General features: G+C 38.3%; 2 protein-coding genes across 2 annotated transcripts in view; both read right to left on the bottom strand.

Moving 5' to 3' along the window:
- Positions 1–231: 231 nt before the first annotated feature.
- On the bottom strand, positions 232–8,458 carry RNaseZ (ribonuclease Z). The gene is made up of 11 exons (XM_022086780.2): positions 8,051–8,458; positions 7,739–7,925; positions 7,051–7,357; positions 6,305–6,538; positions 5,702–5,846; positions 4,148–4,594; positions 3,489–3,698; positions 2,638–2,935; positions 1,888–2,077; positions 1,128–1,351; positions 232–502 (listed from the first exon to the last, which is right to left on the bottom strand). Exons 1-11 carry the CDS (start codon positions 8,320–8,322, stop codon positions 359–361), a joined length of 2,658 nt encoding a protein of 885 aa, XP_021942472.2. The 5' UTR covers positions 8,323–8,458; the 3' UTR covers positions 232–358.
- A 1,248-nt stretch (positions 8,459–9,706) lies between these two features.
- Positions 9,707–13,866, bottom strand: part of sn (fascin domain-containing protein singed) — a 29,862-nt gene continuing 25,702 nt past the window's right edge. Inside the window, exons 5-7 of the mRNA XM_022086781.2 lie at positions 13,400–13,561; positions 12,808–12,944; positions 9,707–12,715 (exon numbers count right to left, since the gene is read on the bottom strand). Coding sequence (XP_021942473.1) covers positions 12,513–12,715; positions 12,808–12,944; positions 13,400–13,561 — 502 coding nt within the window. The 3' untranslated portion in view covers positions 9,707–12,512. The remainder of the gene's footprint in view (positions 12,716–12,807; positions 12,945–13,399; positions 13,562–13,866) is intronic.

The following is a 13,866-nucleotide window of genomic DNA, read 5'->3' as shown; positions in this document are numbered from 1 at the left end:
TTAAAACTGACCAATCACCATTCTTTTGTGAAAGGATTAGAATTTTCAAAGTATATGGTGAGAAAACCCATACAAGAGAAATAATTGCATTACATATATAAGACTTTGTAACCATAACAAGTGAAACATAGATTACATACAAGAAAACACCATAATACAGTTTCACTACAGACAGACAATAACATGTTAGTTTTACCTGTGAGAACACAGGTTCACAAGAAATTAGATGGATGACTCAACTGATCGTAAATTTTATTCCAACCACTGCATGCCCCTAATAAGTACAAAATCTGTTCTATCAGTGATGTACATGTAACCTATGTAACATGGCAGCAACAATAATACAATATTGTTCTCATCATGATCTAATTTTCTGCTGTTCAAGTTCTTGTTTCTGAAGTCTGCGGGCTGCCTTCTGTTCCATTTCCTCATAATGTTCAGCAAACATGAGTCGCAGTGATGGAAACATCATTGGGAGTAGAGGCAGCTCACCCAGACTAACCTGAAACAATCACGTTTTACTAATGTCTCTGCCCCAGCTTTCTTTGCTTGCCAACACTGCCAGGAGGTGAGACCAGGCACCTGTCATCCACTCCACGTCCCTTCCTTTCACTGATGCATAGCCTACCAACAATCTATATGACTTCAGTCACTTTACTCATATCATTAGAAGACCATCATTCATATTTGCTACACATTGTAATTCTAAGAAAGTCTCAAGACAGGTACCCTGGTCCTCCAGGTTGGGGGTTGGTCGCAAGGCTAACAACCTTGCATCGTAAAAAGGAAGATGTTTCGAGACCTCAATCAAAGCCTCGGACAGACGGACCTAACAGAGGACCGAATGGAAGAGGACAATTGAGGAGGCCATGGACCGAATGCGGACTGTGAGCCATAGAAGAAGAAGAAGAAGAACTATACCTGATATTTGCACTGTTACTGTCGTCTTTCTTCTACAGTGGTAATAATCACATTATGGACTTACTATTTACGTGTACAGATTATAAATACCATAATCTTCATTAATTTCAGTTTCATGTAGCTTCCTGAACACAAACAGAATGACAAATACCTGTCTAGAATGTCGGAGGTCTAAATTAAACTTACGTATCACACTGACCACAAACCTGCATGTTATCAAATGCTACACCAACATCCTTCGTGAAGTTGGCATTGAAACGTGGCAGCCTAGCATAACGCTGGCTGAAGTGTGTCAAAAGTGTAAACTTGGCTCCCATACGCTGTCCCATTTCGATTGCTTGCGATGTTGTAGAGTGCAGTTTAGTCTGCGCTTCTTCCACAAGTTCATCCTCCATTGTGGCCTCATGTATCAACAAGTCACTTCCAATGCCTGACAATTCATCATAATCACCATTAAGACTACTCCAAATCACCAACCCTTTCAATCACATTAAAGATATGTTTGCCGGTATTCAAGAAAACTGTCATAATTTGAATCCCACTGCAGTACATTATTCCTGCGCAAAGAAATGGTTTAATCTGTGTATAACTTTGACTTTTGAGGATGAGCTGCATTGAACGTTAAGAATTTTCCAGTGTTTAAGCAAACATTTCAGATGCTACCTTCCGAATGAATATGGAAAATGTAAATTTTGTTGAAATGTTGGATAATTCTCAACATTCATTGCAGCGCATCCATGAAAGCTAAACATCCATCTGCAAAAATCTAAAGATAAATATTTGTATTTTTTACCTTTCAAATGAACTCATATCTAAGATATTAACTTTCAACATTTTTTAAGATGGTAATCCAGGAGAAAAAAAAGGCAATTTCTCTGTATTCTACTAAAGCAGTCTCCCTCGTACTGTCATTTTTATATAATATGACACCAACTACATGTGTTCCTTTAGGTCTACTGTACATACCAAGTTCAACCAGATCATCACAGGGCATTGTATCACCAGAGTATGTTATCTTCCAGCCATCAGAGTGGCTGAATGCCACTCCAAATGCATTAGGGCAGTGTCTGACTGAAACTGTGCTGATGTCTGACATGTGGAGAGAGGCCAGCAGCTGTGAGTACACATCAGCTTTAATGTTCTTCATTCCCATTTGCTGTAACACAGATAAAGAACATAGACTGACAGGCATGTGCAGTGAACATAAATGCACAAACATAAAGTACGTTCTTTTCAGTTGTGACATTTGGTAGTCTTGTAAGTAGTTACAATTGTTTTAGAGGAACTTGCTGTTCCTCTGAAATGTAGTGAACTACCTACAAGAGTACACAACATCAGAAGCAGGTAGGTAGAGCAGTCACCAGGTATCTTGTGAGCTGTCACTGCACGGCAAGCAGCAAAGAGAGAAATGTGCTGCGCACGTGTCAACATCCACTCAAAAAAGCACCATCACTTATGTTCCCTCCATATTTCTTGTTACACACTGTATAAAGATCTAACTTTAAAGGCAGCAGTAAAATGGAAGGTGATGTATCCCGAGGAAGGCGCAACAGAGACGCTCATAGCAACAACAGTCAATGTTTTTGAAACAGCTGCTGTAGCACTAGGCCACTCCAAATCTTTGCCTGACCATGCAGAATCCAGTAAAGTCTAGCTAGAACGCGCGACTCACAAGGTGCCTGACGACTACTGTACTTCGGTCTGCATTAATCTTACCAGAACTCCGTTGGCAACCAGCATAAACTCTTGCAGCACAGGCTCAAAGCAACAGTGATAAAGATTTAGCCATGACATGATCTGTCTGGGCGCAATAAGAAATACTTGGCTCTGTGGAAGGGCCCGTTTGCGTCCCTTAAGTAGGCCTACCAACCCAATATGGTGGTCAGCATGAAGATGAGATATGAACACAGCTCGCAGCTTGCGGAGAACTGCATCAACTTCCCTTGGTCCATAAAATCTCACCAACTGTCCATAGGTCCCTTCTCCGCAATCAAGCAAGATGCAGTCATCCTTGCTGCGAAAACATACACAGATGTGTACTTTCTCAGTATTTGAAAATAAAAGAAAAAACACTTTGTCTTAAAAATAAAGGAAATAAATAAAAATACTAGTTGATTTTGGTATTCTGGGTTCTGATGTCACGGACTTTTAGGTGGGTATGAACGTACTGCGTCACAACTCGGAAGGTCACCTACGTCTTCACCACTGTGAGAACCTCAGTCTCACAAACTTCGCACATATTTCACAACCGTACATTGGTCACTTGTGTTTATCCCGGTACAAAACTCTACATGACCGCTGTGCTAGTGTTGTAGATGTTCTGTATCGATAAAGGTTAGTGGTGGTGATTTCCAATGACACTAGCTTATTCCATATCCTATATTCACTATATGAATTCAGAGCTACAGGATACTGGGGATTGATATGACAAATCCAAACTAGTCACAGAGAAACTTGTCCTAGTGCCACAAATTCAGCGTGGACTGGCCTTAGAACGAACTCAGGTTTTCATAATAATAAGCCAGCACCTGTCCGCCTTTGCCACGTGTATCTGTCTTGTGCCATACCTTGTATGTATAAGAATGCTGCTGGTGTTGCGCGTCTTGTTTGGTATGCAAGAGCCAGTTCCAAGAAAAAGAACCTGCGGGAACTTTCTCAAAGGATCCACCTGAGTCTCCATGAGCATCTGCTTCAATTCAGCCAGAACTTCAGGAAACCCGTCCACACACCGCGTCTCTTCTATGTACTGCTTCGGGAACAACTTCAGTTCTCCTTGGCTGCAAAAAAACATCAATTCTGTGATATTACAGAATGTTCTAAAAAACTGTAGACACTATTCACTTCCAATGTTTCTATTTGAATACAGACGAATGGTTGATTGAAAAATTTAGATACGCTGCATTTATTTGTATACTACAATGAAAATATCTGGAAGCTGTACAAATAATAACCTCAAAAGACCACTGTGTTACAATATAAGCATTTTTTGGTGCAACAGAAAATAATTTGAAACAAACTTGTACATATTTATAAGAGTGATGATCAGGAAGTGTACATATTGATACATGTGCATGTGCACACGCACACAACACAAACGTGACTGGGAGAACTTGACTGTCTAAAAATTATGTGAAATGATTAGGGTTAAAATGGTAATGACCTGCATTTCAAATCATTGGCAATTCACGTAACACTTTTTGAGACCCATTAATCTGCGTAACCTTACCGGTCAACACCTCTGCGAGGTCGGAGATGTATGCTGCAAAATGTTCTTGCTTGAATTAAAGAAAAAATATTTGAATCATTTTTATATGAAGTCAACGATCTTTCAGTAATGTCATTAGAGTCCTCTTTTATCAATGCACCTTCTTCACCAATCGAAAGATCTGGGCTACCGCCATCTTCTGACCAGCTCGTCGTTCTGCTTAGCGAGTCACGTTCTTTGCCATCCTGTTCAGGAACAGATACAGTCCTAACAATTCCATTCTCCTCACTACAACCTGTATCTTCTAAAGGAATGCTTGTATCCTGTAGGAAAGGAAATATCCCTTGGTGCAACAGATGAAGCTTATGCTGAATGCGATGAACAGCAACGCTTCCCATACAACTGTTGCTCTCATTGATTGTCAGCTGGTATGTGCTTGGAGAGAATTGTTCCATCCACTGACGATACCTGCAAGTACAACCGCATTCCTTACCCAAATTACAGCAACATATTAATTGACTTCTCTGTATTTCCCATTTATAAGACATGCCAGTATATAGGATCCATAATGGTTGAAGAAAGAGAAGTCAAGAAACATCTTTTCTAAAATATTTTGTAAACAATGATTATTAATTAACCAGTTATAACATTCAAAATCATTTTTCATATTAATTAACTAAAGTAACAAATTCTACTTTACATAAGTGAATAAAATAAAATAAAATAAAATAAAATATAAGCATGTAGGATTTGAGGTTTTCACAGTGGTGAGTCTGAAGTTTGCCGTCTTCTGGGTTACTGCGCCGCGTAGTCTGGTAGGTTTCATCGCCCTCATGACGGAGGCGCAACAACCCAGAAGACAGCAATCTTAAAAATACAAGCAGTCATTATTCAAAGCACTACTGAAGGATATAATGAGAATATCAACGAGAAAATATCATATGTTAAGAGGGCCTCAATTTACTTCAGTTTTCAACTTCACTGCTGTGATTTTTACTATAATTGACAATACTAACCATGATTCCAACATTTACCTAATTTTTGTAATTTACTGATGTATACGACACGTGGTATAAAGAGACACTATGATTTGTAGGTTTATTTTTAAGGAAAGTAACTGTGTGAAGATTTCCGTCTTCTGGGTTATTGCGCTGTGTAATCTGGTCGATATTAACCAACGTTTCAGAGGCCATACTGCCTCCGTCATCAGGGCGGTGAGTATGAAGATTTCTGTCTTCTGGGTTGTTGCGCTGTGTAGTCTGGTCGATGTTAACCAACGTTTCAGAGGTCATACTGCCTCCGTCATCAGGGCGATGACGGAGGCAGTATGACCTCTGACACGTTGGTTAACATCAACCAGACTACACAGCGCAACAACCCAGAAGACGGAAATCTTCATACTCACCGCTGTGAGAACCTCAAGTCTTACAAAGTAACTGTGTCTTATACACCTAAAAATATTTTATGTCAGAAAAACAAATCTCTGTTGCTGCACCTAATATCTTCAGAAGCGAAGTCATTTAAATACAATGACACTTATAGAAGTCACACAGGATGCTTTGCTGAATTCATTACCTTGAATCCTTCATGACACTTTCTGGAGTAAAATGAACAACAAGAAATGCAAGATCAATTTCTGACGCTGCTGCTGCTTGATGTCTTGAGAATGCAGAATTATTTACTAGAGAATCCACGTAGTCAAGAGATGGGCAGTCCACAACTGAAACAATAAATTAATGCCACATTCCAATAACAAACCTGATGGACATTACCCACTGCTCCAATTCGAATTAAAATAATGTTTCAGAGACCGAAATTTGTCTCCATTCGGAGGTAAAACCCACTCAGTCCGGCCCAAACAGAAGAGCAATAATACAAAACAATTTAGAGATTTAATGCTGAGTTGTTTCGTGAAAGTAAAGGTGTCTTATTCCAACATTATCCTGAAATATACATTCAACTATTTTTTGTGCTAAAAATTTATTAATGTATATGACTACATCAAATCTAAATATTGTCAACCTTACATTTGAAGTGTCTGCTAAATAAAGAGATTTCATGCATGGATAAGCATAAATTAAACATTTCTAATATCCACATTCAATCTTGTAAATCCCAGAGCTAATGCTGCAACCACTTCACTACCAAATCTTGATGTAAGCTACGCTCTACAATTACCAATAAAAATTGGCCCAGGATCATCTGGCAATCGAACATCTGCTGACTTGACCAATGTACCGTCAGGCAATGTAACATCTTCACCAGCTTTCAGTTTCCCTAGAAGAGGACCAGGGGGCACTCTCCTGTCCACACAGCGCTCCAGACACAGTGTACCGGGCCGTGGCTTCAGTTGACAAATGTATGACAGTGCTACTGGTTCTTTACGTGCATCCGATCTCAGTCTCTTTGTTTCTGTAATGTGCAAAAAAGTAACAAACTAGGGCACACCCATAAAAATTTTAATGGAAGACAAAACAAATACTTGAATCACACCACAAAACAAATAATCTTGGTAAATGAACTGTGTAGTCATTCTTATATTAAAATAAATCAAATATTAAAAACTCTTTATGACAGGCAGACAGACTTTCCAAGAAACAGACTGATACATGCAGAGACAAAATTTAAAGTCTTGTGTTTGTATTCCCTGATAAAAGAATTAAATATAAACTATTCTACATTATTTTATAAATGCGTAGCTAATTACGTTCAACTATACTAAAATCCTAAGTCACACACTAGCTCTGTCCTACATGGTCTTTCTAGAACAGATGTCTGTAATTCAGCTGATCAATGACCACCAAAACCTGCAACAGCCAGTTCAGTCCACTTAATACTTTCAACGCCTACTTTCTTGCGATCCATTTTAACACAACGCTACCATGCAGATGCTCAAATAGCGATAAAAGTACTATCATACGCACCAGAGCTCCTATCTACCGAGTGCCTGTACTTCTTCCTTTTCCGTTCATGAGCATAATAGTCCACGTCATCGCTTTCTTCTTTATTGTCTGTTCCTCCAGGTAAGACAACCTGACCACCAGCTGTCAATTGTGGATTTTCCATATTATCATTCAGATCATTCATAGCAGTTACAGTTGTACTAGTGATTGGTAAATAGTGAACAGTCATTACAGAGTCTTCAAAATAGCCCCCTGCCGGACAACAAGCCATCTTGACTGATAGGTATTTGAGGATAACAAACCTTTGAGTTGCTCTGAAAATTTCATCCTGAAAGCAACAATTAATTTGAGGTCTTTCACAGTATCACTTTTCTCAGTTTGAATAAATTATTACAAAATTTAATCAAAGAAGACATACAAAACCAAAAGCTGGTTTAAATATGAAAGTGAGACAAAAGAAGAAGAAAAAGGGGCACTTAACAGGGTAACACCCCAAAGCAACAGTGGACACACATAAAATATTCAGTTTTTTGAACTGCTGGCTTCCTTACTGACAACATGACAGAATGCAGATTCTGTAATGCTAAGTATTCATAAATATATCCGATTAAATAACACAATTAAGGTAACCAAAAAAACTGGAGCAATATAAATAACTATGAAACAGATCTAACATGTCCACCATAGCCTACCATCTAAAATAACTTACAGTGCCAGCTGGGCCATGCAGTGTAATTTCTGGAACGCCTACATCTTGGATAGTGAGAGCAAGACCAGGTAGACCTCCGATATTCTCCCAAGTCGGATGTGTAATGAAAATGTGTTCCAACTTGGACAACTTCATCTTATGCTCATGTGCCAAACGTTGAGTCCCTTCACCACAGTTGAACAGATACCTATTCCAAATTAAGCATATACTAATTACTTTTAAAACTGTTTTATGCTGTAAGCAAAACCAATATTCTAAAGTAGCGGTGAAATACGGACATATGTATAATAATGCTATTATTTTGATGCTCACCTAGATTGATCAGTGAATACATAAAGTGATCGTGGGGCCCCTTTTGCGCCGCTGCCAAGTACTTGTAAAGATACTGTTCCAGGAGTATATTTTTGTCCTTTTACTTTACATTTTTGGCGTTGCTTCTGCAGTATTTCTGTGTGTCCTGTGTCCCTTGGCATAGTCAATAGGATTTGTTTGAGGTTATGTTGTTTAGAATAATATAACTTTCCTAAATACGATTTAAATGACCTAACATAACTCAAAGGCACATTTGAGACTGAAAAGTACATTAGGGATATATTTCCTCTTTGTCGAAAGTATCCAAAAATTATCAAAACGCATGCTTGCGTCAAAAATATGAAAACTTAACACCTGCGTACCATTTCACAAATGATACCAAATCAATCCACAGAACATACACAATTCCTACCTACTCAGTTTATTGGCGAGGCATGAACTAATGTAAAGATAAGTGAACTGCCGCGCCATATATTAGCGAGGGTGTGAACTTGACGGGAGCCACTGTCAAGTGTTCAATCGGTAACAACGATGACTACCATGCTCATACGTATTTGATTAAAGTGCGGAACATCCTTTAAGACAGCCATATTCATACTGTACAAAAGGGATTTATGTGACTGTAGTTTCTGATCATGTTGTACCTCTCTGTTCATGCCATGGATTTACTACTATCTTGTCTCTCTTTTAGGGCTACCGCACACGTAAGACAAACAGTCAGACGACTGTTTCGTCGTTCGCACAAAGCCCTTAAGAACATATGGAGATGCGCACACTGTTACGACACGACAGCGACACGACTGGCAGTCGGTTACCTCTACCGACAACCCCGGACTTTTCTGTCTACCAACTGTCGTTGGCCCTTCGAATTATATGAAAGCGCGCAGATGAACGACTTTTCAGTCGTTCTGCCTTTCATTTCGTGTGAGCATTTGCAGACAGTAGACGATTGTCAAACATGGATTTTGTTGAAACTGCTATAGTATGTGCACCTGTGATTCGCCTCAAGAAAAGGAGGAAAAGGAATTACTGGGTGCATCCATTATACAGTGAGAGACTGTTCAAAGGAAAATTCCATACTATGTATAAAACATTACGGAATTATCATGCAAAATTCTTTTCATATTTTCGCATGAGTACACAAAGTTTTGATGAAGTTCTATTATTGCTGAGACCGAGTATAACCTATCAAGATACGGATATGCGTCTCGCTATTTCACCTAAAGAAAGACTGGCACAACTGAACAAATCTCTTGCCAAAGTACACTTTTAACGTTGATGTTTGCATAATCTTTTAATTTGTTGTCATAAAGACACCTCTTCAATTAATTCTTCGATATTCTCTTCTTGCAACATTCCTGACGTCTGTACTCGGCGAGCATAGAGAGAAGAATGTGGAACAAAAGAACGACTGTTTAGTCGTACGTGTACCCATGCTCATGGACTGAACTGTCGTGTCGTTTATGGGTCGTATGCTTCAGCCGACAACGACAGAACAGTCAGCCGACGGTTAAGTCTTACGTGTGCGCTGGCCCTTACAGTTTATGTTAACTTCGTTAAGTTAACATGAGTAGAATGTCATTTGTGATATACACAGGAATAAGTAAGGTTGTGTGAAGGATTCAATGACAAAGGTAAGAATTATTAAACTTCCAATATCTGCTACAAATATAATACATATGTGATAAATAAGGTGTTCTTTACAATGGCAAACCCAATATTACTAGAGTATGCTGTATAACTACATAAACAATTATACCATCTGTGACACAATACATAAAGTAATAAACACATAAATAACTGGAATATACACTACAGCTCCTAGTTTTAGGGTCAGACAACTTTATAGGCCATGCTATTAGCCACATATTGTGTATCAGCAGTCTTATGTTGAACCAAGTTACATATTTAAACAAGAGGATGGAACAGGCAGTAAAATGGCTATACATTATAATCACTCTATCTTCACAGCAATGTATCAAGTATTTTTAACTAGATCAAAATTACACTTACCTTACAGAGCATACCTCTACTGTAACTATGCCTACAGAACTTAAAAGACAAATAACCTCCTCATTTCTGAGCGATCACATTGAAAAGTTATCAATAATAATAATAAGAAAGAGCAGAGCCTAGAATGGAATGACATTATTTTCTTAAAAACATTCAAGATACAGAAATACACAACACCAGCAATAAAAACGCTCACCGAGGGGATAAATTTAGCCACCCCCATTGGAATATGATAAATGCAGATTCTGGCATTTTTGTGACTGAGTATCTGAATATCTGGCAGTCCACAAAATTGTGCTACCAAGTATTGTTTCAAGAATTTTCACACTCTTCTATCTACTATATTTACATCAATCAAGAATGAAAAATCATCTTAAAAAGAAGTCAAAAACGGTTCACAACTTTTCTCACACCATATAAAACATATGGAAAATGTATAAAAAATTACAGTCACACAAATTACTTCCATATAAAAACTGCTACCTAGAATTTCTACAACACTTGTTTACTTCCATTTTATGTTCATAAAAATTAAAGGCAGTTCACAAATTACAATACAGAAGGTCTAAGAAAACAACTCTCGTCACAGAAATGGAATATGAGGAAAAGCGAGATGAGGTGTTCACTGTACGAAAGCTAAGCGTCACAGTGCGTAAGATTGGACTTAATACCTAACCCAACTTCTTGAAACCTGAAACCTGATTGTCAGTAGCGGCGTAAACTCATTTATAGTACCTCTTCGTCTCTGACATTTTAATAAGTTCACGTTAAGATCCATTCCATTCTGTTAATTTCTACATAATTAAACTTTTAATATCCCAGTAACTATAATTAATACAAGTGTTGAAATAATATTTTAATGCCCTGTATGTTTGGTGTTCTCCCATCTTTCTGACGCTGTAAAACTTTACAAGACTTATTTGGATCAAAATTAATTTACCTTAAAATGTTCAAAAAGGACGAATATTATCAAGGTCAGTCTATCAACTAGACGTGTTTCTGAGCCAACAACATTTTTAGTAATGATTACATTTCACTCGCTAATAGACATTTATAACACTGCTTGTACTTAAACTTTGTTCACTTTTCTTTCGTCCAAATTCTGTGGATCTCGCGCTGTGCCTCTAACCACGCTTCGTTTTTTTCCTTTTAATCTTACATTTTTATTTGTATATCGTTCATATATTAGGCTGTTTATTCTTGCTCTGTTGTTTTTAGTGTTCGGCTGTTGTCAAGCAAATGAACTGAACTAAAATTAAATACAAATATTTAAGTTTAATGAACACTAAATCCAGCAGCTCCTTTTAACACGTTGTTTTGGTGTGTCTCATTGTAGCACCACTGCCACTGGGTAAAAACCCATTTGCAGTTAATAATAAATAATAATGCCCCTGAAAGATGGCAAAAAAAAAACCCAAATATGTAAGGCATTAAAATAATACTGTACCAATTACATTTGACAATCTATTAAAAATTTAATACTTTATTCTCTCTTTCACCTTATCCATTATCCTAAACATCTACAAACAGTCCTCAGAACTTCAAAAAATTTTCAAAAAAATGGAGAGCCACTTTTCTTAAACCTTCTGTATCCTGATTTTTTTCGCGTAAGACCAAATTTATTCTCCTGTCAATTAGTTAGTGGCCTGAACCTCAGATGGCAGTGAAATATTGATTTTGCTTGGATGTCTGTTGCTCGACATCTGGTCGAAGTAAGTAATTTCAAAAAACTTTTTTCTATTTCAGTTCTGTGTATGAATCTACTATACATGTCCGCAGTCACTCTTTTGTGATTCGTCGAACACTTAATTTTTTAATAAAACTGTTTCATTCATTTATAGTTATTACAAAAAGTAGTACAAACTGGACCAACGTCAAAAGACACAACAGAAAGCAATGAATGTACGCTAAGTACTAGTGATACAACATTTTCTGAGCATCGTTTCAAGTGCATTTTCTCTTATAAGCTCGGGGTAACGTTTGACTTTCTTTGATCTGCCATCATCAGAAGTAAACTTGCCTTGTCATAGATTGCAGTGATTATGTTGAAATAAATACAGTAATCCAATAATATATTTCCTTAATACTAACTACGAGTTTTAAGTTAAATGCATCTTAGAAATTCCTATCTTACTGCTGGACAGACGACGTCTTTAAATTCTCATCATTTATTGTTCTTTACAGTTCTCAGCTTCTTTATTGAATTGTATTTTATATAACGAGTTTCAAATAAGCTCGTAACACGTTAATATATCAATAACGCATTACAGAAGTTTCATAATTTTTGTAATATCGTGGTAATTTAAATATTTCTTGTGCAAATTTTCAAATAAATAATATAAATCAATGTAGCAATTCATTTCAACAAAATTCCGTAAATAAAACAATGCCCGCTGCTCTGTATCACCCCCTCCCCACCTTTCCAATGCACAAAGATACTTGAAGGACCTTAGTATTCCCATTTGGTGGCATTTTCAAAGTCCGTGTCTCCAAGACGGAATGCCCCATTCTTACTTGCTACCAGATACTCCCCAGAAACACTCTTGATGCATATCCGGGTGGGATCGCGCAGTTCCAGGAAGAAGCCCTCGGGAGCGTCAGAGTCGGCCGTCACGGACTCCCCGTCGACGTGCCAGTACTTGCCATTCTGACCTGTGCACAATAAAGTAAATTACTCAAAACTTTTCGTTCTGTGGAAACTGTCAATATAATTCTTCGACAGTGACAACTTTTTTTTTACAGACCCTTAAAGAAGACGACGCCCTTCTCGCTGCGCTCCACCTGAATGGTCTCGTACGTGGCCTTGTTGCACTCCAGCTTGAAGGAAGAGGCGCTCTTGTATCCCACGAAGCCTTGTTCGCTCTTCAGCACGAGGATTGGCCTGCAGAAGAAAGACCGTCAAGTTGCAGATCTTTGCCCACTGACGCGCAGCGGGTCTGTATTTCAAGCCCAGCTTCTTGGATTCCTTACAAGCGAACTTTGTCAATAAATTTGCTTCGTCCCTGATCAAAGTATTTTTATATTTACGATGTTCATGTGCCTCGCTATAAAATGTGTTTGTCTATTTATTTGTGGGCAGGTTATCACAGCAAGCAATACAGCTACTGTGTAATGTATTTTAGCTCGTGACAAAATATTTTCGTGTCATTTATATAAAACAAAGCAAGATTAACAGCCTTCTGGGATATTGCACCGTATAGTCTCGCAGATGTTGACTGACATTTCGTAGGTGCTTACTGCCTTTACCTTCAGGGTGAAATATTCCAGAAGGCTCTCATCTTAATACCTTCGCCTTTGACGCTGTGTCTTGTGGACACAGAGAGTGAGCGGCCATACCTGTTGATGAGATAGAAGAAGTACTTGGAATTGTTTTCTGCGGTGTCGCAGTTGGCGTACAGGTGTCCGGAGCGCTTGGTGGACACAAACTTGCCATTGTTTGCGCGGAAACCGACGGAGCCATCGCCTTGCCAAACCAGGTCAAAGAGGGCATTGGAAGACCTGAATACAAGGCATTTCACGTTCGGATGCTGTCGCAACATCAATTCACAAGCAAATATGTGCGGAACCAGTCGGATTCAGCAAATGTCAAATATAAAGAAAGAAGTTACATTTGAGTTCGTTCTGCGTAACTGGGCGTAAGTCTACTTGGTCGTAATACTGTGCTCTGTTCATTTTTAAGAAGTTTCAAAATGAAATGGAGCAGAATGAACACCTATGTTAAGTCTATCCTGAGATTTGCTTGGGGGAAAACCACCCAGTAAGAGGAAAACCTCAGCCAGGGTAATGGCCTTCGTGGCCTCCTA

The sequence above is a fragment of the Zootermopsis nevadensis genome, unplaced genomic scaffold, assembly GCF_977971745.1.
Source record: "Zootermopsis nevadensis isolate Lab colony 2312 unplaced genomic scaffold, Znev_1.0 Znev_ptg000032l, whole genome shotgun sequence".
NCBI classification, from domain to species: domain Eukaryota; kingdom Metazoa; phylum Arthropoda; class Insecta; order Blattodea; family Termopsidae; genus Zootermopsis; species Zootermopsis nevadensis.
This window is presented reverse-complemented; position numbering and strand designations above follow the sequence as displayed.